This window comes from Capricornis sumatraensis, chromosome 3 (assembly GCF_032405125.1).
Source record: "Capricornis sumatraensis isolate serow.1 chromosome 3, serow.2, whole genome shotgun sequence".
Taxonomy (NCBI): Eukaryota; Metazoa; Chordata; class Mammalia; order Artiodactyla; family Bovidae; genus Capricornis; species Capricornis sumatraensis.
In genome coordinates this window covers 23,393,089-23,418,257 of record NC_091071.1, presented here as the reverse complement: position 1 = coordinate 23,418,257, position 25,169 = coordinate 23,393,089, and the positions used below count along the sequence as shown (strand labels likewise).

General features: G+C 41.3%; 2 protein-coding genes across 3 annotated transcripts in view; one reads left to right on the top strand and one right to left on the bottom strand.

Annotated features, from left to right (window-relative positions):
• Positions 1-15,076, top strand: part of LYRM1 (LYR motif containing 1) — a 39,540-nt gene extending 24,464 nt beyond the window's left edge. For both annotated transcript variants that reach the window (XM_068968076.1, XM_068968075.1), the window contains exons 2-4: positions 6,799-6,957; positions 10,889-10,981; positions 13,910-15,076. In XM_068968076.1, coding sequence (XP_068824177.1) covers positions 6,799-6,957; positions 10,889-10,981; positions 13,910-14,026 — 369 coding nt within the window. In that variant the 3' untranslated portion in view covers positions 14,027-15,076. The remainder of the gene's footprint in view (positions 1-6,798; positions 6,958-10,888; positions 10,982-13,909) is intronic.
• A 3,097-nt stretch (positions 15,077-18,173) lies between these two features.
• The window catches only part of DNAH3 (dynein axonemal heavy chain 3), a 231,387-nt gene continuing 224,391 nt past the window's right edge, over positions 18,174-25,169 (bottom strand). The window contains exons 59-61 of the mRNA XM_068967931.1: positions 23,963-24,167; positions 22,813-22,950; positions 18,174-18,527 (exon numbers count right to left, since the gene is read on the bottom strand). Of these exons, the coding sequence (XP_068824032.1) occupies positions 18,174-18,527; positions 22,813-22,950; positions 23,963-24,167 (697 nt within the window). The remainder of the gene's footprint in view (positions 18,528-22,812; positions 22,951-23,962; positions 24,168-25,169) is intronic.

The following is a 25,169-nucleotide window of genomic DNA, read 5'->3' as shown; positions in this document are numbered from 1 at the left end:
CACCGAAATCAGATTGATTATATTCTTTGCAGCCAAAGATGGAGAAACTATACAGTCAACAAAAACAAGACCAGGAGCTGACTGTGGCTCAGATCATGAACTCCTTATTACCAAATTCAGACTTAAATTGAAGAAAGTAGGGAAAACCGCTAGACCATTCAGGTATGACCTAAATCAAATCCCTTATGATTATACAGTGGAAGTGAGAAATAGATTTAAGGGCCTAGATCTGTTAGATAGAGTACCTGATGAACTATGGAATGAGGTTCATGACATTGTACAGGAGACAGGGATCAAGCCCATCCCCATGGAAAAGAAATGCAAAAAAAGCAAAATGGCTGTCTGAGGAGGCCTTACAAATAGCTGTGAAAAGAAGAGAAGTGAAAAGCAAAGGAGAAAAGGAAAGATATAAGCATCTGAAGGCAGAATTCCAAAGAATAGCAAGAAGAGATAAGAAAGCCTTCTTCAGCAATCAATGCAAAGAAATAGAGGAACAGAATGGGAAAGACTAGAGATCTCTTCAAGAAAATTAGAGATACCAAGGGAACACTTCATGCAAAGATGGGCTCGATAAAGGACAGAAATGGTATGGACCTAACAGAAGCAGAAGATATTAAGAAGAGGTGGCAAGAATACACAGACGAACTGTACAAAAAAGATCTTCAAGACCCAGATAATCACGATGGTGTGATCACTCATCTAGAGCCAGACATCCTGGAATGTGAAGTCAAGTGGGTCTTAGAAAGCATCACTATGAACAAAGGTAGTGGAGGTGATGGAATTCCAGTTGAGCTGTTTCAAATCCTGAAAGATGATGCTGTGAAAGTGCTGCACTCAATATGCCAGAAAATTTGGAAAACTCAGCAGTGGCCACAGGACTGGAAAGGTCAGTTTTCATTCCAATCCCAAAGAAAGGCAATGCCAAAGAATGCTCAAACTACCGCACAATTGCACTCATCTCACATGCTAGTAAAGTAATGCTCAAAATTCTCCAAGCCAGGCTTCAACAGAACACGAACCGTGAACTTCCAGATGTTCAAGCTGGTTTTAGAAAAAGCAGAGGAGCCACAGATCAAATTGCCAACATCCGCTGTATCATCGAAAAAGCGAGAGAGTTCCAGAAAAACATCTATTTCTGCTTTATTGACTATGCCAAAGCCTTTGACTGTGTGGATCACAATATGCTGTGGAAAATTCTGAAAGAGATGGGAATACCAGACCACCTGACCTGCCTCTTGAGAAATCTGTATGCATGTCAGGAAGCAACAGTTAGAACTGGACATGGAACAACAGACTGGTTCCAAATAGGGCTGTATACTGTCACCCTGCTTATTTAACTTATATGCAGAGTACATCATGGGAAACGCTGGATTGGAAGAAACACAAGCTGGAATCAAGATTGCCAGGAGAAATATCAATAACCTCAGATATGCAGGTGACACCACCCTTAAGGCAGAAAGTGAAGAGGAACTCAAAAGCCTCTTGATGAAAGTGAAAGAGGAGAGTGAAAAAGTTGGCTTAAAGCTCAGCATTCAGAAAACGAAGATCATGGCCTCTGGTCCCATCCCTTCATGGGAAATAGATGGGGAAACAGTGTCAGACTTTATTTTTGGGGGCTCTAAAATCACTGCAGATGGTGACTGCAGCCATGAAATTAAAAGACGCTTACTCCTTGGAAGGAAAGCTATGACCAACCTAGATAGCATATTGAAAAGCAGAGACATTACTTTGCCGACTAAGGTCCGTCTAGTCAAGGCTATGTGTTTTCCAGTAGTCATGTATGGATGTGAGAGTTGGACTGTGAAGAAGGCTGAGCACCGAGGAATTGATGCTTTTGAAATGTGGTGTTGGAGAAGACTCTTGAGAGTCCCTTGGACTGCAAGGTGATCCAACCAGTCCATTCTGAAGGAGATCAGCCCTGGGATTTTATTGGAAGGAATGATGCTGAAGCTGAAACTCCAGTACTTTGGCCACCTCATGCGAAGAGTTGACTCATTGGAAAAGACTTTGATGCTGGGAGGGATTGTGGGCAGGAGGAGAAGGGGACGACCCAGGATGAAATGGCTGGATGGTATCACTGACTCGATGGACGTGAGTCTGAGTGAACTCCGGGAGTTGGTGATGGACAGGGAGGCCTGGCGTGCTGCGATTCATGGGGTCGCAAAGAGTCGGACATGACTGTGCGACTGAACTGAACTATGTACTTATTGCAAATATAGATGAGTTTATTCCTTTTGTCTTTTAACCTTCCTACTAGCTTTGTATATAATTGATTTACTACCTTTACTATATATTTGCCTTTACCAGTGAGCTTTCTAGCTTTTGTAATTTTTATGTTTCTCGTTGTGGGCTTATTTTTCACTTAGAGAAGTTCTCTTAACATCTTCTAAACTGTTTTGGGTGGTGCTGAACCCTTTTAGCTTTGCTTCTTTATAAAATTTTTGATCTTTCCATCAAATCTGAATGAAAATCTTTCCAGGTAGAATATTCTTGGCTGTAGGTTTTTCCCGTTCATCCCTCAAAATACTAACGTATTATTATGCCACTCCTTTCTGGCCTGCAGAGTTTCTGCTGAAAAGTCAGCTGATAGTCTGATGGGAGTTTCCTTGTAGGTAATTTGCTAGTTTTCCCTTGCTGCTTTTAATATTCTCTCTTTATCTTTAATTTTTGCCATTTTCATTGCAGTGTGTCTCTTTGTGGCCTCCTTGGGTTGATCCTATTTGGGACTCTGTGCTTTCTGGACCTGTACGTCTGGTTCCTTGCCCATGCTAGAGGAATTTTCAGCTATTATGTCTTCAGATATGTTCTCTGCCCCTTTCTCTCTCTCTCTCTTCTACTAGGACCCTTTTTTTGTGAATGTTAGTGTGCTTGTTGTTTTCCTGAATGTCTCCTGGATTTCTTTTTATTCTTCTTTTTTCTGTTCACCTTCAGTGATTTACTTACTGTGTCTTTTATTTCAGTTATTATACTCTTCATCTCTATTTGGTTTTCTTTATATTTTCTAACTCTTTCTTTATATTTTCTCTTTGTTAAAAATGTCTAACTTTTCAGTCTGTTTATCCACTTTTTTCCCATGTTCTTTGATCATGTTTATGTTTATTACCTTGACCTCTTTATTGGGTAAATGCCTATTTCTATTTCACTTAGTTTTTCTTCTAGGGTTTTATCTTATTCCTTCATTTGGAACATGTTGCCCTATCACCTAATTTTGCCTAATTTGCCATTTTTATGTCTATATATCTGGTAGATTGATTTCATTTCCCGACCTTGGAAAAATGGTCTTTTGTAGGAAACATTCTGTGCATCCTGCCACCATACTCTTATCTGGTCATCAGAACTATATGCTCAAGGGGTACCCACTAGGTGCACTGCATGGGTCCTTCAGTTATGGTGGGCTGACTGCTGTGGGCAGTCTGGTAGGCATGGCTGGCCCAATGTCTAACTGCTAGTTTGGCCCTGACTTGTTCTGATACTGCCAACTGCTGATTGGTGGGACTGGGTCACGAGACAGCTGGCTATAAAATCATGAGGGGCTGGAGGGCTAATGCTGGCTCACTGGTGGCTAAAGCCAGGTTCTAGGGTGGGTGTTCGCAGAGTCATGGTTCCCCAGTCTAGCATCTACCTGTTGATAGGGGCAGCTGATTCCTGACACAGCTGGCTACAGGGCACAGGGTGTCCCAAAGCTTGTGTTGGCTGCTGGTAGATGAGGCCTGATCCTGGGGCAGCTGGCTCTAAAGGTCCTAACATGTCTCAGAGCTGATACTGGCTTGGTGGTGGTAGCCTAGGGATTCTGCACGTGGTACCAGCCTGATGGTAGGTGGGTTGGGTCCTGCCATGGCAGGCTTCAGGGCTGTAGTGTAGTGGTCCTGAGGCTAGTGTTGCCACACTGGTAGGCAGAGCTAAGTCCAAATGTCCCTTCAAGGTAGGCCACAGGGTGTTGGAAGTCCTGGGGCTAGTGTGTGTGGTGTGTGTGGTGTGTGGGGCAAGTTCCTGGCCCTTTTGTGGATAGAACCATGTCCTGAGATGGCTGTGGGTTCAGGGAATCTTAAGGCAGCTTGTTTGGTGGTTGGTGGGGTGTGTCTCTGCTCAGCTAGCTACTTGGCCTGAGACATCCCAGACAGGTTGGTGATGTCTGGTTGATGTCTAATAAGCTAAAGGAAGAATTCCAAAGTGATGCTTGCCACCAATAGGTCCACATGGTGAAATGAGCTCCCCAAAACACTTTCCATCAGTTTCTATGACTCCAGGATGAGCTCCAGTTGCCTCTTGTCCCTCCAGAAGACTCTTAAAGATCAGCATGTGGGTCTACCTAGGCTCCTTCACATAAATGCTTCTGCCCATGTGAAAGTCTGTATGTACCCTTTAAGAACAGTCTCTATATCCCACCATTCTCTGGATCTCTAAAAAGTAAGCCTCTCTGACTTTCAAAGCCAATCATTCTAGCAGCTTTTCTTCCTTGTGCCAGACTCCCAACCTGAGGAACCTGATGTGGAGCTTGTAGCTATTGCTTCTTGAGAACTTCTGCACTTGTAATTATTCTTCTGTTTGCGGGTCATCCACTTAGGGGTATGGATCTTGACTATACCACAGCTCCACCCCTCCTACCCATTTCATTGTGTTCCTTCCTTATATATTTAGTTGTAGGAGATCTTTTCTGTTATATTCCAGGCTTTCTCATCAATAGTTTCAATTTTGGTGTGCCTGTAGAGGTGAGCTCAGAGTCTTCCCACTGTGCCATCTTGCCCAAGATCCCTGAATTTCTTTTAGATATAGAAGTTAACAGTAAGGAGATAGGCTGGGGCTTCCCTGGTGGCTCAGTGATAGAGTCCACCTGCCAATGCAGGAGATACAGGTTTGATCCCTGGTCCAGGAAGATCCTACATGCAGTAGAGCAACTAAGCCTGTGCACCAGAACTACTGAGCCATGCTCAAGAGCCTGGGAGCTAAAACTACTGAGCCCACAGGCTGCAACTATTGAAGACTGTGCGCCCTGGAGCCAGTGCTCCAGAACAAGAGAAGCCACGAGATGAGAAGCTCGGGAACCACAACTAGAGAGTAGCCCCCATTTGCCAGTCTAGAGAAAAGCCCACACAGCAACAAAGACCCAGCACACCATAAATACATAAATAAAATTATTTTTACAAAATAGGCAGAAGTTTTTGCATAAGTAAAAAAGAGAGGGAAGGGGAAAAAATTCAACATCCATCAGTAGGAGAATAGACAAGTATGTTGGGATAGCTTCATGCAGTGGACTGAATTGCAGTAGTTAGAATATATGAACCACAGCTACAGGATATGGATGAATTGTACAAGTATGAGCAAAAAAGGCAAGTGGAAGGATATAATACCTCATATATATATAAATTTTAACTGGCTAAGCAATATTATGTTAAGCATAAAGTAGCACTCAGTCGTGTCTGACTCTTTGTGACCCCATGGACTATACAGTCCATGGAATTCTCTAGGCCAGGATACTGGAGTGGGTAGCCTGTCCCTTCTCCAGCAGATCTGATCCAGGAATCGAACCAGGGTCTCCTGCATTGCAAGTGGATTCTTTTACCAACTGAGCTATCAGGGAAGCCCAATATGTGAGAAAGGTAAACTAATTCAGGATAGTGATTCCTTCTAGGGGAGAGGAGAGGAAATTTGATTTGGAAGGGGTACAATGGGGTTTTGACTATATAAATAATTTATTCTTTAAGGTTCTTTAAGAATATATGACTGTTAATTATGTTATTAACTATATATTTTCTATATCTGAAAAATTTTATAATAAAAATGACTTTAACAGGAATTTAATATTTAAAAATACTGCTAGCTTTCAGGAATATACTTGGGTTGGTTCCCTTGGCCAAATCCTCTGAAATTAGAACTGATGTATTTCAGAGTGAAAACTCAAGAGGGGCCACAAGATCTTCAGTCATCAGAAAGATTTTCAGTTGTATTTATTATACAGTTCTTATGTGGACAAGGAAGGAAGAAAGTAGGCCAACAATTTTGAGAAATATTTTCAACAAGATTATGATGAACTAAAAAAGATTGCAACCTGACAAGTGAAATTGAGCCTGCAGACTCATTTTATTTGGCCCTCTTGGTACTTGCATTTTCAAAAATAAATACTGTGTTTTTTGAAATTTCTTATTTTAAACATCTTGACTGCCACCTATTGTTAAGCTGTCAGGAAATCTGGCACCCTTAGGACCTCAATTCTACATAAGAATAGCTGGCTGGGACTGAGTAGAACTGTTCTGTTTCAAGAGGGCACATCTCTAGTTGGCCACTGTCCCCACTAGCCAAATTTCCTCATTTTGTTGCCTGGTAGGCCTCAGAGGCACTTCAGTTTACAACCCCTGCATTTAACTCAAGTTCTCACATAACTAGAAAATTCAGTTATTCAAAATGTGCCTTCTCCTGTGCACTCAAGTTAGTAATGTGATTTTATCAATATATACAGTAAAAGCATCATTTCTGAGATATTCTGGGAAAGAATATACTGGTTTAAAGAACATTAAATGTGTATTTTTGATTTGTCATATTCATAAAAATAGTCATCATGGCAAACAGCAAGGTTGAACAACCTTCAACTAAGGGATGATGCACAAGGCTATCTAAGAGATTGCTGATATTCATACAGCACCATTCTGGCAATGTTACCAAACATATCTGTTGAGAAAGAGCAGTTATTTTCTAGACTAATTAAAGAGCTTGATTTTTTAAAATGTACAGCTGCTGTACTGCCTACTGTCAAAGTGAATTTTTATGCAAATTATCCTCCCTTCTATTTTGGTGGGTCGGAAGATGACAATGGCAACACGACAAGAAGTTCTTGGCCTCTACCGCAGAATTTTCAGGCTTGCGAGGAAATGGCAGGCTGCATCAGGGCAGATGGAAGACACCATTAAAGAAAAACAGTACATATTAAATGAAGCCAGAACGCTGTTCCAAAAAAACAAAAATGTAAGTAGACCCCGTTGGATATTGCAAGGAGGAGAGCAATTCTTGTGGTGTTTGTTCATTTCTTTTCTATCCTGTAGTTGAGAGGACTGAGCAGGACAAATTTAGAGGGACAGAATGTGGAGCAAGAAGGGGCCAGAGGCACAACCTAGCTGGCTTACCCAACCACTGGAAAACAGAGGCCAGCCTGGGTTTCTCTCTTCACTTTCTTCAAGTTTCAGTCCAGCTGGTAAGTGGCTCAGCATCCTCAGAAGACTGCGTGAGCCAGGTGACCTAAATCAAATCAGTCCAGTGAGACTTTTCAGGGTAGAATCGGTTCCTCACACACTGTGCCTGTTGTCGGTCACTCCCACAGGAAGTGCTCAGAGTTGTGTTTGGTTTTTTCAATTCATAAGCTATTCAGAGCCTCCAAGTATAAACCCATTCAGAGGAAAGAGAATAGGATTAAGGCAAAAGTTCCCTTTATAACTTAGCTTTGAACTCAAGCCTCTTTGGCTAACAGAGAGGCTTTGCCCTTTGGGACCTCAGAATTGAGTAAAATAGTGCCTCCATTAGCTAGCTGAACCCAAATACCAGGGAGCCAAAAACCATCTAAGAGGCTTGATTTGACAAACCATAAAGTATTATCTGTCAGCTCTTGGGAAGACTGTCTGGCTCTAAGCGTGGAAAGACGTTTTCAGCTCCTGACTTTCCTTGCCTCTTTCTTGTTGATCTCATGGATTCAGTGTTGTCACTGTTCACTTTGTGAAACTTCCTGACAATCTACTCTCTTTGCTTTTCCCTCTCTGACCCCTGTCTCAGTCTCCTTTCTGCCCTGTCTTTTTCACACACTCTCCTACCAGCTATAAGAGTCCTCTAAAGGTCACCCCTCCATACTGAGGCCCAAAGACCATGGCTCCAGATCCCATATCTTGGTCTCTCATCAGCCACCTGTAGGAACTCACCACAAGCATAATAGCCCAAAGCAGAATTCATCTTTCCACAAGAACACCTCCCTTTCCCATTTTGCCCATTTCCGCCATAGCTTCTGCCACTACTTTGTGACCCTTTGCTCTCATTCTTTTATTCAACAAGTTGCTGAGTGTCTACCATGTTCCAAACATCAGACTAGACATCAGGGATATAACTGAGGAAAACCAAGACAGGGTCCCTGAAAGATGTTTCAGAGTTAGATGGAAAGAAGTGTAAAATTACCACCGGGGTTAAGTGCTACCTGAGAAACCCTCCCAATCTATAATATCCTTCTCTTATAATCCCTGAAGCCTACATGCTTTTAATACCAACCTGCTTGTGAAACTCCTTTCCTCTCTTCTGACCATCCTCCAACTTCCCCAAACTTTTTCTGATTTTAGTATAGACCATGCATACCACATCAGTGTGTGTGTACCCTTTGAGGTCCTGAACAGTTCTTTAAGAAATAGAAATAAAATATTGTAAGTGCTGTTTCTATTTATTTTTATTGCTCCTTTAAAAATGTCTATTATATATATATTATTGATTATTAATAGTTTAATAAATTTATAAATACACATATGGAAGCTATGGGCTCAGGATTTTTTTTTTTTTTTGGCCACACTGTGTGGCTTGTAGGACCTTAGTTCCCTGGGACATGGCAGTGAAAGTCCTAACCACTGAACCACCATGGAATTCTCAGGGCTCAGAAGTTTTTTTATTGAAAGAAGTAGATGATCAAAAACTTTGTAGACCACTGACCTATACCTTTCCTTAATTAGACAGTCATAAGTTTTTTACTTATTTGTTTCATTTATGTTGGTATGGTCTCCTTAACCAGATTGTCAGTTCCTTGAGCACATAGACAGTTTCTTATACCTTTCTAGTGTATCTCATGGCCCTGTCTGTGGTTGTCACTAAATTAATGAGCACTTACAAATACTTTGATTCAATTGATCTTTTCCAGGAAGTCTTCCTCAAGTCTTCTGCCCTCAACCAACCCCATGATGACCACCTACTCTGAATTCCTATATAGCAATCTGCAGTCATTGCCCTGTTGATTATGTACCTTTGTGCCTTTTCTGTAGCTTCATGTGTCAGATTTGTTCTGTACAGGTACCATCCTTGATAGTTGCAGGTACCATGGCCTCACAGCGTCTAACCTGGGGATGGGGATATCATAGTAGTATATGACCAGTAAAGCTTTGCAGGTTCAATCACCTAAGGACTACTCAATACCCTTTGAGCTTGCAGTTAAGGTAATAATAATTCTTCATTTGCCTCTGCTTGAATTGGCCCAGTGTGGTACGAGCCAGAGAGAGGTGTATGTGCTGGTACATGAATGAGATAATGTTGTGTTGGGGGAGGTACATGGGTTTGTCATTTTAAAATATGTACTGTTTTACCATGTTTTAGAAAGGAAACATAATATCATATAATTTTGAAAGTACTGTACTTAACAGAGTCCATTTAAAGAGAAAGTTTAATATTAGTATAGGTAGTTGTGGAGATGACAAAATCACAAAGGCAGCCTCTGAATGACTGAATTTGGAGAACTCTAATCCAGCTTGTTTAAATGGACAGCTGGAGCCCTAGAAGCCCTCAGTCCCTATATCTTTATTAGGGGCTTCTTTCTCCCTAATCCCTCATGTAGACCTAAGTAGTCTCCTGTAACCTTACTTGCTATAAGAGCTTAATAATAACCCAAATGTATTTTATTAATTGCTCTGAATCCCAGTAGGCAAATGAGAACATGGAAATCTACCCCCAAGGTAGACAAGCAGAAGAATAGCTTCTGAGAAATACAGAGGTTCAGAAAGCTGAGCCTCTGTTCCAAGGGGCTCAGCTGTGGTGTTTTTTTTTTATGCATTGCAGGTCCTAGAACTTTTCTGTGCTCCAAGAGGTACCACAGGACAGGAACACCCTTGGAATTTGCAAGCCATGGTAGCCCAGGCTTCACTGTGGGTGTCATCTGGGGCTGATGCAACCCACCTCTGCTTTGAAGCCCACTTTCAGACTCTTGGTAGAGTCATGTGTTGACTCATTTTCCATCCGCGAAACATTGTCTCCTCATCTACTCCCTGGCTTCTGTTTTCAGAATGAACTTTTTATTCCTTTACTTGAAATTGGACTACCACAGTTTAACTGTTTGGAAATTTCAAACGTCATTTCTTCTTCTCAGTAATGAGGAAACAGTTTACAGTTCAAAATAGAAGGTGGATCATTCTCCAATATCTTACTCAGGGGGTTTCTAGACAGCAATTGCTGAAACACTTGATCAACATGGGGAGGGTATGAAGAAGCACTCTCGTTCTTTGTCGGTAGGAATATAATTCATGGATTGTTCATAGGAATATAAATTGGTATAACCTCTTAGAGAGTAATTTGAATCTGCAGGGACTATCTGTAAGAGTTAAAAATACGAGATCCATTGTTTAAAATGGCAAAAGATTGGAAATAACCTAAATGTCCATTGGTGGAAGATTGGTTAAATTATAATTCAGTCATATGTTGGTATTTTGTGCAGCTGTTAAAAAGAATGAAGCAGCTCTATACGTGTAAATATAGAAGGAACTTCAAGTTGTTTGTGAAAAAGCAGGGTTCAGAGGTTTCATTTTTATAAGAAAAACTACTAGGTCTTATAGAAGTATACTTATATATGCATAGAATATGCCTGGAAAAACAAACTTGTGATAATTGTCTCTGAGAAGGGAAATCGAGAGACAGGAAGAAGAAGAAGATGATTTTGTTTTATATTATATCCTTTTGTGTCATTTGAATTATTTTTACTATGTGCTTATATTAGCTAAATGATTTTTTAAAGTTTAATCCACAGGAAATCTTAAATTGTTTTTGATTTTTCAAATGACCAATATTTAATTTAGTGGCTGATGAACTGAAAAAGTTTAAGAAAATGTGCACCTCTACTTTATGTAGCCTTGGAAAGACGCTAACAATCTCACCTCTTTTTCCCTTTTAATAGCTCACAGACACAGACCTGATTAAACAGTGTATAGATGAATGCACAGCCAGGATTGAAATTGGACTACATTACCAGATTCCTTATCCAAGGCCAGTAAGTGTGACTTCAGTTAACATGTGGTGTGTACCTATCCTTGTCAACCTAGTTATTTCCAAGAATATATACCAGGAGGGCTCGTGTTTGCCGAAAAGCCTAGAGCCCCTGTAGGAGGCCTGTTGGAAATAAGTTATGCTTGCATGGCCACCAACCCATTACAACAAGCTAAAAAGTCAATGAATGCCTGACTTCTCCTACTTGTAAAACTTTCCCCTAGATGGAAAGGAAATCTAGCTCACATTTATATAGTTTTCTAACTTTTACCTTTTCTTTGGAAAGATTTTTATTTCTATTATTTTAAAAAACAGGTTTATTGTTAATAAAAAAATAAAATTCAGGATTTCCCTGGTTGCCCAGTGGTTAAGGATCCACCTGCCAATGTGGGGGACATGGGTTCAATCCCTGATCCAAGAATATTCTACATGCCACAAGGCAGCTAAGCTCATACATCACAACTACTGAGCCCTCACTCTAGAGCCTTTGAGCTGCAACTACTACACCTGGGTGCCCTAGAGCCCATGCCCTGCAAGTGGAGATGCCACCACAATGAGAAGCCTGTGCACCACAACTGGAGAGTAGCCCACATGCAGCATTGAAGACCCAGCACAGAAAAATGTAAATAAATAATTTTTTAAAAAAGAATGAATAAAATTCAAACTTTAAAGGAATGCATAAGACAGTGAAAATTGTCAAAAATTCTCACCCTGTGGGAGTGACCACTATAACTTTTAAGTTGGACCATATGAAATTGCCAATATTTTACTCTTGACCTACAGAAACAGCAATTTTATATTTTATTGGCTCAGCCTAATAGTTTGGTAATATATCCTTTTAGTCTTTTTTTCTATACTTGTGTACATACATTTTCTTTACTTAAAGTCAATGGGAACCTAGGCATACTGTTATTGCCCATTTATTTTACTTCCCTTTTTTGCATATCTCTGCTTCCATCTTTTAAAATGGATGCATTGTATCCTTTTGTAAGAATATACCCTAATTTAACCAGTACCCTTTCAGTGGACATTTATGTTGGTCCAGTTTTTCACTCTGCACAGAACAAGTTTGTATACACACTTCTCCTCACCTTCTTTGGACTCTCATTTCACTATATGATCTGTAGTTCTTCCCCTCCATGCAGGAAATAGGGCAAAGAAGAGCACAAGCTTTGGAGTCCAATCGGGATTCTAATCCTGGTTCTACCACTTAATATATAATCATGAGCAAGTTATTCATCCTTCTGAGCCTTCATTTTCTCATCTATGAATATTAGAATAATATTCTTTGTGAGATTATATTGAGAATTAATGTGTATAAGGACTATAAGGAATAATGAATCAGTATAGAATTACAAGCTGGACTTACCAACTGGATTTAGAAATGGCAGAGGAACCAGAGATCAAATTGCCAACACTCATGTTTCATTGACTATGTTAAAGCCTTTGACTGCATGGATCACAACAAACTGTGGAAAATTCTTCAAGAGATGGGAATAGCAGATCACCTGACCTGCCACCTGAGAAACATGTTTGCAGGTCAAGAAGCAGCAGTTAGAACCAGACATGGAACAGCAGACTGACTCAAAATTGGGAAAGGAGTACGTTAAGGCTGTATATTGTCACCCTGCTTATTTAAATTATATGCAAAGTACATCATGTGAGATGCCAGGCAGGATGAGTCACAAGTTGGAACCAAGATTGCTTTGAGAAGTATCCACAACCTCAGATATGCAGATGATACTACCATAATGGCAGAAAGCAAAGAGGAACTAAAGAGCCTCTTCATGAAGGTGAAAGAGGAGAGTGAAAAAGCTGGTTTAAAACTCAGCATTCAGGAAACTACGATCATGACATCTGATTCCATCACTTCATGGCAAATAGAAGGGGAAAAAAATGGAAACAGTGGCAGATTTTATTTTCTTAGGCTCCAAAGTCACTATGGATGGTGACTGCAGCCATGAAATTAAAAGATGGTTGCTCCTTGGGAAGAAAAGCTATGACAAACCTAGATAGCGTATTAAAAAGCAGAGACATCACTTTACTGACAAAGGTCCATATAGTTAAAGCTATCTTTTTTCCAGGAGTCATGTATGGATATATGAGTTGGACCATAAAGAAGGCTGAGCATGGAAGAATTGTTGCTTTTGAGCTGTGGTTGGAGAAGACTCTTGAGAGTCCCATGGACTGCAAGGAGATCCAACCAGTTAATTCTAAAGGAGATCAGTCCTGAATATTCATTGGAAGGACTGATGCTGAAGCTGAAGCTCCAATACTTTGACCCTGATGCAAAGAGCTGACTCACTGGAAAAGACCCTGATGCTGGGAAGGATTGAGGGCAAGAGGAGAAGAAGGTGACAGAGGACGAGATGGTTGGATGGCGTCATGAGTCAATGAACATGAGTTTGAGGAAACTCTGGGAGATAGTGAAGGCAAGGGAAGCCTGATATGCTGCAGTGCATGGGGTTGCAAAGAGTTGGAGATGACTTAGCATCTGAAAAACAACATAGAGTTAGCACTTAGCAGAGAACATAGTACCTAGTAAGGTACTGCAATGATTGCAATTCTTTTATTATCTTCATTTATTTATTTTTGGTTGTGCTGGGCCTTGATTGCTTTTGTGTGGGCTTTCTCTAGTTTCAGCAAGCGGTGTCTACTCTTCGTTGCAGTGCATGGGCTTCTCATTGCAGTGACTTCTCTTGTGAAACAGACTCTAGGGAGCACGGGCTACAGTAGTTTCAGCATACAGGCTCAGTATTTGTCATGTGTGGGCTGTAGGGCACACAGCTTCAGTTGTTGTGGCACACAGGCTTAGTGGCTCCCAGACCAGGGATCAAACCCATGTCCCCTGCACTGGCAGGTAGATTCTTATCCACTGTGCCACCAGGGAAGTCCTATAATTTTTAATATTATCATTATTCTTATTATTCAGATTCATCTGCCTCCGATGGGCCTTACCCCACTACGAGGCCGGGGACTTCGAAGCCAGGAGAAACTGAGGAAATTTTCCAAACCAATATATCTCAAATCTCATGATGAAGTTTCCTAACTCAGAATAAAGTTGTTTTTTTCTGAGAATGATGAGCCAACTAAGCCTTGAATATAAACCAGTTAACAATTCTTCTTGATTAGGAGCAAAAATCCAATTATCTTCTTAAAACCTCTGAAATATTGGTACTGTCCGAATGATGTGTGTTCACACATCACTACAGTTTTTGAGAATCTTGCTGCCTGACGAGACAAACACTAACCTTAGAGGTCATGGACCTTATATCCTCACTGAAGCACCACTTGGAAACAAAACTAAGGCCTGTGGGCAGAAGACTGAAGGGTGACAGAAGCTTTCAAGGGAACACCAATCACCAGACATGCCAGCTGATATGAAGAAATTAGCCAGTTGATGGAAGTTCTCATGGCTACTTTAGGATTATACACTACCCTTCAGAATATTTTTAGGCCTTTTTTTTTTCCAAGTTATAGATTTACTTAAAAGTAGACTTTTTGTGTGTGCTTTGTTGTCTTTTGAAACTTACCATTTCCAGATAAAATTCCCTTTAAAAGTGCATCATCTTTGGATCAATCATGGTTTTTCATTGAAATTTTATGAGATACATCTCTGCCCTAGATGTACACATACACAAAAGTGCATATCTTAGGTAAATGCATATATTTAGTTTATCTTAAAGCCTGTGATTACTTTGGATACATCCAAGACCTGAAATGCTCACTAGAAACTCATACTGCGTTCATTATGAGAATTTTATCTTAACATAATTAGGAAGTACAAGAGCTAAGCTGGCTTTCAAATTATGTCCAAACAGAAATGGAACAAGTAGAGATCAAAACAATTTACTTATACCCTTGCATGTGTGGATACAGATGAGAATCCCATGGCAGGTCATTTGTATATCAGCATCATTCCCTCTTAGGGCTTCCCTGGTGGCTCAGAGGGTAAAGCATCTGCCTGCAATGCAGGACACCCGGGTTCGATTCCTGGGTCGAGAAGATCCCCTGGAGAAGAAAATGGCAATCCACTCCAGCACTCTTGCCTGGAAAATCCCATGGACAGAGGAGCCTGATAGGCTATAGTCCATGTGGTCGCAAAGAGTCGGACACGACTGAGCGACTTCACATTCACTTTCCCTCTTACCTCCAGAGTGGATGGGTAATCACCAATAAAGAAAAATCTCTATTTATTTTGGTCTCTGTGTACCATTTACCAAAATGGCCTTGTGACCCTCAGAAGTAGTAGCTGATAACTTCCTGCCCATACCCTTGTCACACAGATTCTTTAATTTAAAGTATATATATTTCAGTTTCAAAAATGTTCCTGTGAGCAGGAGCGTGCTCTCTCATGCAGGTTAAGTAAATATTGCAGGGTTTGTCAATAACATTGAAAGCAAATATAATACTGTGTCAAAAGAGATATAGCACATACATATTTAATAAAAATATAGCTATAGGCCTTTGACGAAGAGATAAATTTAAATATGTTGGTTGGCATGTTGGCCACTCCACAGCCATTCAGTGAGCACATACCCCAACCCAGCTTGAATTCGGAGACATCAATATGCTGTTCCATCAGTCAGTCTCTTTCTCTCTGATCTCACTGTGGAAGTATTTCCCTGCCAAGAGGTGGTTCTAATGTTTAAAGTTAAGTGTTTCTAAAACAATATAAGGCCTGTGAACTCAAGCCAGCTACTTTATCTGGTGGTCAGTCAATGAAACAATGACCTGTTCTTGGAATGGAGGAAAAACTAGCTGTGCTGAACTGAGTGAAACATGACTTGCTGTCCCCATCATGATCCCTTTCTAAGTAACTCAAGGTGATTTTGAATATGCAATTTTTATCTTACTCTATGAGAAGTAGAAATCATCCTTCCTCCAAAGTGGAAGGACTCCTCCAAAATGAAAGTCCATCTAATTGCTAGTTAACTTCTAAGTACCTTCTGTGTGCCAGGAATCTTAAGCTAAATGTGAATTATATATGCCTACCTGCCTTTGCAAAGATGCATACTCTATTACACAAAATCATAATTTCCTCCCAAACTTTCCATGAAACCTACTTGTTTATAATAACTTTTTCTCTTCAACCCCCTATTAAATCTTCTTTGGTCTTTTGGAAGCATCCCCTACACCCCCTCTTTTAATGACATTTTCTTCCAAGGCTGACAAGGACTGAAAACTATTTACTCAAGAGCCAGATTTTTAGAGAGAGAACTAGCTTGGTGACAAGGTTTGTCTGATGTCATCTGCTGAGCTATTTTTAGACAGGGCCCACAGCTTCTCACGGAGCTGATCTCTGGCCGTTCCTGCTCCAGAGTTCCAGCCTCTAATTCACCAGGACTTCTGAAGAACCTACTGCACTTTCCCAGAGGGAAATTTTTTTTAATTACAAAAATTTAATCCATCACATACAAACGTTCTGTCCCTTGACCGCTGAGGAATGAAACAGTCCCTGCCTCCATCAGCTTTTTGCTGCTGAAGCTAGAGTTAGATAACTGTAATTGAATTTCAGTTGTCCTTTTAGCAACCTCTTTACTGCCTTATCGTTTGCAGTCTAACTTACCTCAACCAGTCCAAGATTTCAGGGATTTGGGTACCTGACCACCTTTCCATCTCATATGACTTAACAATCTCTTTGGAATAATAGACAATATGGCAGTTCTACCTATCTGTTAATTCTGATCTTTTTTCCCTCAATTGGAAAAAGTTACGTTTCTTTAAAAAAATAGCTTTTGAGCCACATACTTAGAGCTGAGAAAAAGTGTCTCCTCCTCACTCTTGATTGCCCACTGGCAAGATTTGGAGAACCACCCCCCCCCCCTCGCCCCGCCCTGCTTTTGCACTTAGGATCAATTAGATCATTTGCTGACCTCAGAATTCAGAATCCTCAATCAGAATTTGACTCCATGTTGCCATGAAGAAACAAGTTTCCTGAAATATGTTTTTGTGGTTCTCAGAAGCTTTGTTCAAGAAAAACAGTCCAAGTCAGAACGTTTCTTCTGGTCAAGAAGCTGGGAAGCCAGGCCAGACATATTAAGATTCACGAAGTCTTATGTCTTTGCTCATCTGTGAACTGACCAATGGAATGCCTTTGGTAGCCATTAGAGCCAAAGAGCTACATGAGAGTTAGTTGAGAATACATCAAGAATTTTGTTCTTATCTCCTTTGGGATTCTCTTCCAGCTGGCCCTGGGGGAGAAATAGTGATAAACTAAAAATTTCTTGGACATGGTTGTTGGAACTACACATCTCCTCTAAAATTCCACATCACAATATACCCAAGTCCTCAAGAAGGAGGCAGCACGAAGCAGTGAAAAATGAATGGGTTCTAGAGCCAGACAGACCTTGGCTCAAAACCTAGCTCCTCAGTGTGAAAGAACTGGGTGATCATAGACAAGATACTTAGTCTTCCTGAGTTTTTACAGGGGAAGACAATCATAGGAACAGGCAGGATATCTAAAAGGCCAAGTATAAACCATGGCAAGCAACAAATAACGGTTCTCCCATGTCTCCTTTCTTTGAAACTTCTGCCCATCTGTGTAAGCTAGTGAAGAAGAATTTGGGTACCACTGGCTAGCTGTAAAATTGAACTAGTTAGTTTTCTAAGCCTCCATTTTTGCATCACTGAAATGGAGACAAGAGTGAGTATAATTCAGTCACTAAGTCATGTCTGACTCTTTGCAACACCATGGACTGCAGCACACCAGGCTTCCCTGTCCTTCACTATCTCTAGAGTTTGATCAAATTCATGTCCATTGAGTTGGTGATGCTATCTAACAGACTAGTAGAGAAGCAATTAAAATTCAGTGACAGTTATGGCAAAATAATAGGAAAAAAAAAAATCAAGGAGCTTAGCCAGGGACCTTAGTGACTCAAGGTCTAGGCTGAAGAATCCTATTGCCTATATTCAAAACTAGGCTCCACTATTTTAGTAACTACCTGACTTGGAGAATATTACTTTCTCTATATCTTGGTTTCTGCACCCATAAAGTAAGGATAATAACCTACTTTATAGGAGTGTTCTAAAATACCTAGATCATAGCAAGTGCTCCATTAATATAATTGTCATTATCATTGGGGCTTCCCTGGTGATCATCATCATACCATGTGACTCTCAAGAAAGGAAAGCTATACTTCAGTCAAGAATGATACTCTTTTTATTTTTTATTTTCTCTGTTGAGACACATGCCATCAATTATCTAGCTGGCACAGAGAGGCAACTCCTCGGTTTATCCAGTGCTTCTGAGGCCTGTCAGTTGGGAGTTCAATGGATAGAACATAGTTGGTGGAGTGCCCTGTTGTGGAGAGGGTACCTCTCCTGGCACTTGTTTTGTAGACTGGACACACATAAATGTTCTGATGCAGAAACATTGCACTTTCCCCAGGTTTCAGCCAAATGATTGGTAATGGATCATAGAGGATTTTGGGGAAAGACTCCCCGATCTGCATCTTTTTCCTGTCCCAACGGGCACCTTCTAAGAAGAGTCCTTTTATGTAGGCCCCATCTTCTGGGTTACTCTCCATGGCTGTTTCTTGTGTGGTTACCTGAAAGACAGGAAGCTGTGAGTTCCATTGTTACCTGCCATTTTCCTAAATGAGGCAGCATTAAGAGACTGAAAAGGTAAAAACTGGCTTTACTGTCTGTCTCCCAGGACACTGAGACTTCTCTGATAATATTCCTACATGCTACATGGGCCATGTCTGATTTCCAGTCAACAAGAACCAGGAGGCCACATTAACTATTACCTACCTTAGTGGCCTTGTATAATCTTTCCCCTTTCTGAATATGGATCTGTAAAGTGAGGGGTTAGATTCAGCTGCATGCTGGTAAAATAGTTCTCTAGTAGAAGAAGTAAAACTTTGATTTATAGTTTCTGTCAATTTCTGTGGTGTAAAGAGCCCCACCATGATCAATTTCAGCATATCCATTATTTAACAACCACCTGTAACTGGCTCTGGTGAGTTAGTATGAGCCAGCCCTAGCATACCATTGTTTAGATTTGGAGCTGATAAATTCTTTAAGATTGTGGAGTAGAAGGACATGTGCTCATCTTCTCTTGTGAGAACACGAAAATCATAACTAGCTGCTGTGAACAACCATTGACAGGAGAATGTAGTATCCCACAAGGAAAAAAAAAACAAAAACGCCGCATCCAAGGGCAAAGGAGAGGCCCTGACAAGATGGTAGAAAGGGCAAAATCACATTTAGAATCAAACCTCAGACCTGCCAGAGATGCTTGGAGGGCACAAACAACCTTGTGCACACCAGGACCAAGGGAAAGGAGCAGTGACCCCCACAAGAGATAGCCAGACCTGCCTTTGAGTGTTTGAGTGTTCTCCTGCAGAGGCACAGGTCAGCAGTGGCCTGCTATGGGGACCAGGGCCTCTGGCGGCAGCAGACCTGGGAGGCATGGTATGTGACCTAAGTCCTTTTGGAGGAGGTTGCCATTAGCTCCACTATAGAGCCATCAAGCAGATGCCCCACAAACTGGAGAACACTTATACCAAAGAAGTTCTCACACTGTTGCAAAAGTTCTAGGGCCCTCAACAGATTTCCCAATCTGGGGATCCAGCGAAAGGACTGAGAACCCCCAGGAATTTGACTTTGAAGGTCAGTGGGATTTGATTACAGAAATTCCACAGGACTGGGGAAACAAACACTTGGAGGGCACAAACAAAAGCTTGTGTGCACCAGGACGCAGGAGAAAGGGGCAGCTACCCCACAAGAGACAGCCAAACATGCCTGTGAGTGTCCAGGAGTCTCCAGCGGAGGCGTGGGTTGACAGTGGCCTGCCATGAGGTCAGGGGCACCGACTACAACAGTCCTGGGAGCTGTGGTGTGCTGGCAGTAAGTACTTTAGAAGGAGGTCACCATTACCGCCATTACCTCTACCATAGTGTGGCCTCAGGTCAAACCACGGGAGGGAACACACTGTGTTGTCCCCACCACCACCACCCCCCACCCCCCATCAGCAGAAAATTAGATTTACTGAGCATGGCCCCACCTACCAAAGCAAGACCCAGTTTCCCCCACAGCCATTAGGAAGCGTCCACAAGCCTGTTATCCTCATTCATCAGAGGGCAGACGGAATGAAAACCACAATCACAGAAAACTAGCCAAACTGATCACGTAGACCACAGCCTTGTCTAACTCAATGAAACTATGAGCCATGCCGTGTAGGACCACCCAAGATGGATGGGTCATGGTGGAGAGTTCTGACAAAACATGGTCCACTGGAGAAGGGAATGGTAAACCACTTCAGTATTCTTGCCTTGAGAACCTGAGGGTGTTAACAGCCTTGGTATGAGGTCCCCAAGCTGTCGGAGAAAATAGATTGCAAGTGGCAGACTTTTTTCCCTTCTCTGTTGACAACACCTGGTTCTGCCTGAACTTAACTTTTCTCAGACCTTGAGCTAACCAGTGCTGCTTTATTATGGAAATGTTTTTCTTAAGCAATGTTAATGAAACTATGTATTTGCTTTAGAATTTGCCTTTCTTCAAATTGGTTCCACCTAAGATTTTTTTTTTTTTTTTCCAAAGCTTGGGCTGATAATGACTCAACAACCAGTATTCATGTCAATTACTTTATGGCTGGGGGATGACACACCTTGTGCCATTCTATCTCAAAATGTATATTGTGGGAGAGGGGCCTGGTGAAACTCCCTTAGACTGGAGGTGTCTCTCTTCTGATTAGAAAATTGCTAACAGACATAAAATGCCTTGCTAAAAACTAGCAAGCGGGTACTCTCTGTCCCCTTCTGATGTCTATATCAGAAGCTTTCCCTATCTCTATTATACTTTAAAAAAAACTTAGCCATACAAAAAGCTCCGAGTAGTCAAGACTTGTCTCTGGCCCCGGATTGAAAACCTCTCCAATGTCATGAATCCTGGTGTAACACATGGCTTGCAGCCACAACTTTTCAAACACCATAAGTATATGAAAAGACAAAAAGATATAACACTGAAAGATGAAATCCCCAGGTCGGTAGGTGCCTGATATGCTACTGAAGAAGATCAGAGAAACAGCTCCATAAGGAGTGAAGAGTTTGAGGCAAAGTGGAAAAAATGCCCAGTTGTGCATGTGCCTGGTGTTCAAAATAAAATTTGATGCTGTAAGGAACAATATTGCATAGGAACAGTGGAAAATTCTTAAAGAGATGATAATGCCAGACCCCCTACCTGCTTCCTGAGAAACCTATGCAGGTCAAGAAGGAACAGACATGGAACAACAAACTGGTTCAAAATTGGGAAAGGAGTATGTCAAGATTATGTATTGTCACCCTGCTTATTTAACATATATGCAGAGTTCATCATGCGAAATGCTGGGCTGGATGGAACACAAGCTGGAATCAAGGTTGCCAGGAGAAATATCAATAACCTCAGATATGCAGATGATACTACTCTTATGGTAGAAAGCAAAGAGGAACTGAAGAGCCTCTTGATGAAGGTGAAAGAGGAGAGTGAAAAAGCTGGCTTAAAATTCAGTATTCAAAAAAGTAAGATCATGGCATTTGGTCCTATCACTTCATGGCAAATAGTTGGGGAAACAATGGAAACAGTAACAGACTTTATTTTCTTTGGCTCCAAACTCACTGCAGATGGTGACAGCAGCCATGAAATTAAAAGACGCTTGCTCTTTGGAAGAAAGATTTGACAAACCTAAACAGCATATTAAAAAGCAGAGACACTACCTTTCCAACAAAGGTCCATATAGTCAAAGCTATGGTATTTCCACTATTCACATATGGATGTGAGAGTTGGACTATAAAGAAGCCTGAGCACCAAAGAATTGATGCTTTTGAAATGTGGTGTTGCAGAAGACTCTTGAGACTCCCTTGGACTGCAAGGAGATCAAATCAGTGAATCCTAAAGGAAATTAACCCTGAATATTCAATGGAAGGACTGATGTTGAAGCTCCAATACTTTGGCTACCTGATACAAAGAGCAGACTCATTACAGAAGACCCTGATGGTGGGAAAGATTGAAGGCAGGAGGAGAAGGGGACGACAGAGGACGAGATGGTTGGATGGTACCACTGACTTAATGGACATGAGTTTGAGCAAGCTCTGGGAGGTGGTGAAGGACAGGGAAGTCTGGTGTGCATCCATGGGGTTCCTAAGAGTCAGACACAACTGGGTGACTGAACAACAACAACAAGAAAGGCCAGGCAAGTTCATTTATAAACTAAACTAATATCTAAGGCAATTAGTTTGTGATGTCTGGATGAGATGATCTCAAAGGATCTTTCCATAAAATTTAAAATTCTACAATGTTCTATTAAAATCTGTCTACTCCGTTCTCTCCAAACATAGATTGGGTGATTCTTGACTATTGGCATCCTTTGACTTTAAGCAAAGCCCTACACAAGACCTTTAACATCCTTCCAAATGAAAAGTCCACCATGTTGAATAGACAGTATGGAATATGCTTTCATTGTTTTTGGTACAACTGTGGCAGAGTTTTCCTCTGGAAAGATTCCCTTTTTATATACACAAAAGACAAAGCATTGGGAATCCTCTGGTTCTGTTGGGGATAACTTTGGAGCTACTTTGCTGCTGCTGCTGCTACAGCTGCTAAGTCACTTCAGTCGTGTCAGACTCTGTGCGACCCCTTAGATGGCAGACCACCAGGCTCCTCCATCTCTGGGATTCTCCAGGCAAAAATACTGGAGTGAGTTGCCATTTCCTTCTCCTTGGAGCTACTTTAAGTCATGCTAAATACTTCATTTGTATCATCTCAGAAGTATTTGAACTTTAACACATCTAAATGTTTGGACTCAAGGAAATGGACAACACTGCTTTGAGCTGTTGTACCCTAAAATGCCCCTACCTCAAACTCAAATCCAATGTGATCAATGGGGATGGTGTATTTCCGAGCATAATTCTGAGAGACTCCTGTCAAAAAAGACTGTGTAAAGTAGAATCCAGAGATCCAAAAGACCACAGGAGGTCCATTGTCAATCCATTCCTAGAGAACCACAGAAATAAAAATGCAAAATCAGTAATACATCAAAGATAGTTCAAAGGCAATAATAATAAAAATGAGTCCCATAAAGAAATAGGCTTTTTCTCATTTTTCTGGAAACAGGCAGACTTTGTAGTCTTATCTTCTATTTTCCTTTATCTTCTATTTTCCCAGTTTGAAGTAAAAAGCACTGGTGCAAGCTGGTGTTAGGGATACAGTAGAGAGTAGAAGGGACTATAGCAGTAGAGAATATATGTCTTGTCTAAGCAACAGCTACTCAATTCCAGCAGTAGTTGCCATGCAGGTATGCAGGTCCATTGATTCAGGTCTTCCTTTTTTTGCAAGAAAAAAATCTGTATTTTTATATGTAATAATCCAGTATTTATATGCTAGCTCAAAGTTTAATTTTTTTAATATTTTAAAAATTGTATTTATTTTCATTGCTGCACAAACTTGCCTCTGGTTGCAGCAAGCAGGTGCTACTCTCTAGTTGAGGAGCACAGGCTCTAGGGTGCTTGGCCTTCAGTAGTTGTGGCACATGGGGTCCATAGTTGTGGCTCCCAGGCTCTAGAGCGCAGGCTCAACAGTTGTGGTGAATCGGTTTAGTTGCTCCAACTGCATGTGGGATCTTCCTGGATCAGGGATCGATCCACTGTCTCCTTCATTGACAGGCAGATTCTTTACCACTGAGCCACCAGGGAAGCCCTCAGATTTTTAAATTACCAGGTAGCCAAACGAAATCTATCTATTAGCCCATGAGCTGTATGTAGCCCATGAGACACCGGTTTGTGGCATTTATTCTCATTCCTACTCCTGCCTTTATAGGCTATAAACTTTTCAAGGACTTTGAAAGTCTCCCTCCTGTCCGCAACCCTAGTAAGAGTTTCCAGAAGGTGCTCAATCCAGGATGCTCTGTGGCTACCCTATCCCCTTCCACCTCTAACCTGTCATTCCAGAATGTCCTCTCCACCTGAATGAGAATCCCAGGTGCCCAGTTACCCTGATTCCAAGGTACCTGGAAGAAGGCCAGGCGGGCTAGCAGGTCAGCTACATAGCCTCCCAGGGGCTTCAGTGATGGGTAGGACTTTGCCATCCACATGGCTGGCACTTTACCCACAAGCATGCTACTGAAGACATCCTCCAGCTCTGAGGACATCAGAACCTGCCCTTTAATTGCTCGGCCAAGATCAATGAGGCTTCTGTGAACCACTTCTGTCAATCTGCAAGAACAAAGAAGACTCAGACTCAGCCTGGCTTTCCAATGACCTCATTCTACCCCAAGTTCACTGACTCCAAGTCTCCTTTTACTTTTCCTCCCTTTAAAAAGTCAGATAAAATACGTTCATGAGAGAAGAATTGTAAAGATGAGAAAAAATTAAATCACCACCTAAAGATAACTCTGATGTATATCTTTCTAGATTTTTCTATATGTAAACACAAATTATTTTTAATGGGATTATATATATATATATATATATATATATATATATATATGTAATTTGTTTTTCTCTCTTAGCATAAAGGGAACATCTTTCCTATTCAATAGAGACCTACCTAAAATCATCCTTTTTAATGACTGCAAGGTGTTCCATTTTATCTAATTATTCCTCTTGCTGAAACATATTATTTCTAGATTGTTGTTACTGTAAATAACATTACTAGAAGGCAATGGCAACCCACTCCAGTACTCTTGCCTGGAAACTCCCATGGATGGAGGAGCCTGGTAGGCTGCAGTCCATGGGGTCGCAAAGAGTTGGACACAACTGAGTGACTTCACTTTCACTTTTCACTTTCGTGCATTGGAGAAGGAAATGGCAACCCACTCCAGTGATCTTGCCTGGAGAATCCCCGGGACGGGGGAGCCTGGTGGGCTGCCGTCTATGGGGTCACACAGAGTCGGACACGACTGAAGCGACTAAGCAGCTTAGTAAAAGCAGAACTTCTGGGTCAAAGGGTAGTGCAGTTTTAAGGCTTCTTCTTTGTTTTAAAAACAAAATTCTTTTTATAGACTATGAGGTTCATGCCTTCCTGAGAAAAGGCAGCTGAAGGGCAGCCTAAAAGATTCTAAGATCATCTGCCTTTGGCTCTGGCCTCTATTATGGGGACTCACCAAGTCCAGGGGGAACTGAGAGTGCCAAAGAATCTGCTACCAGAGAGAGCTTGTCATGTCCAGAGATTTATGGACTCCTAGCCAAATGGACATGAGAATGCTTAAACCCAAG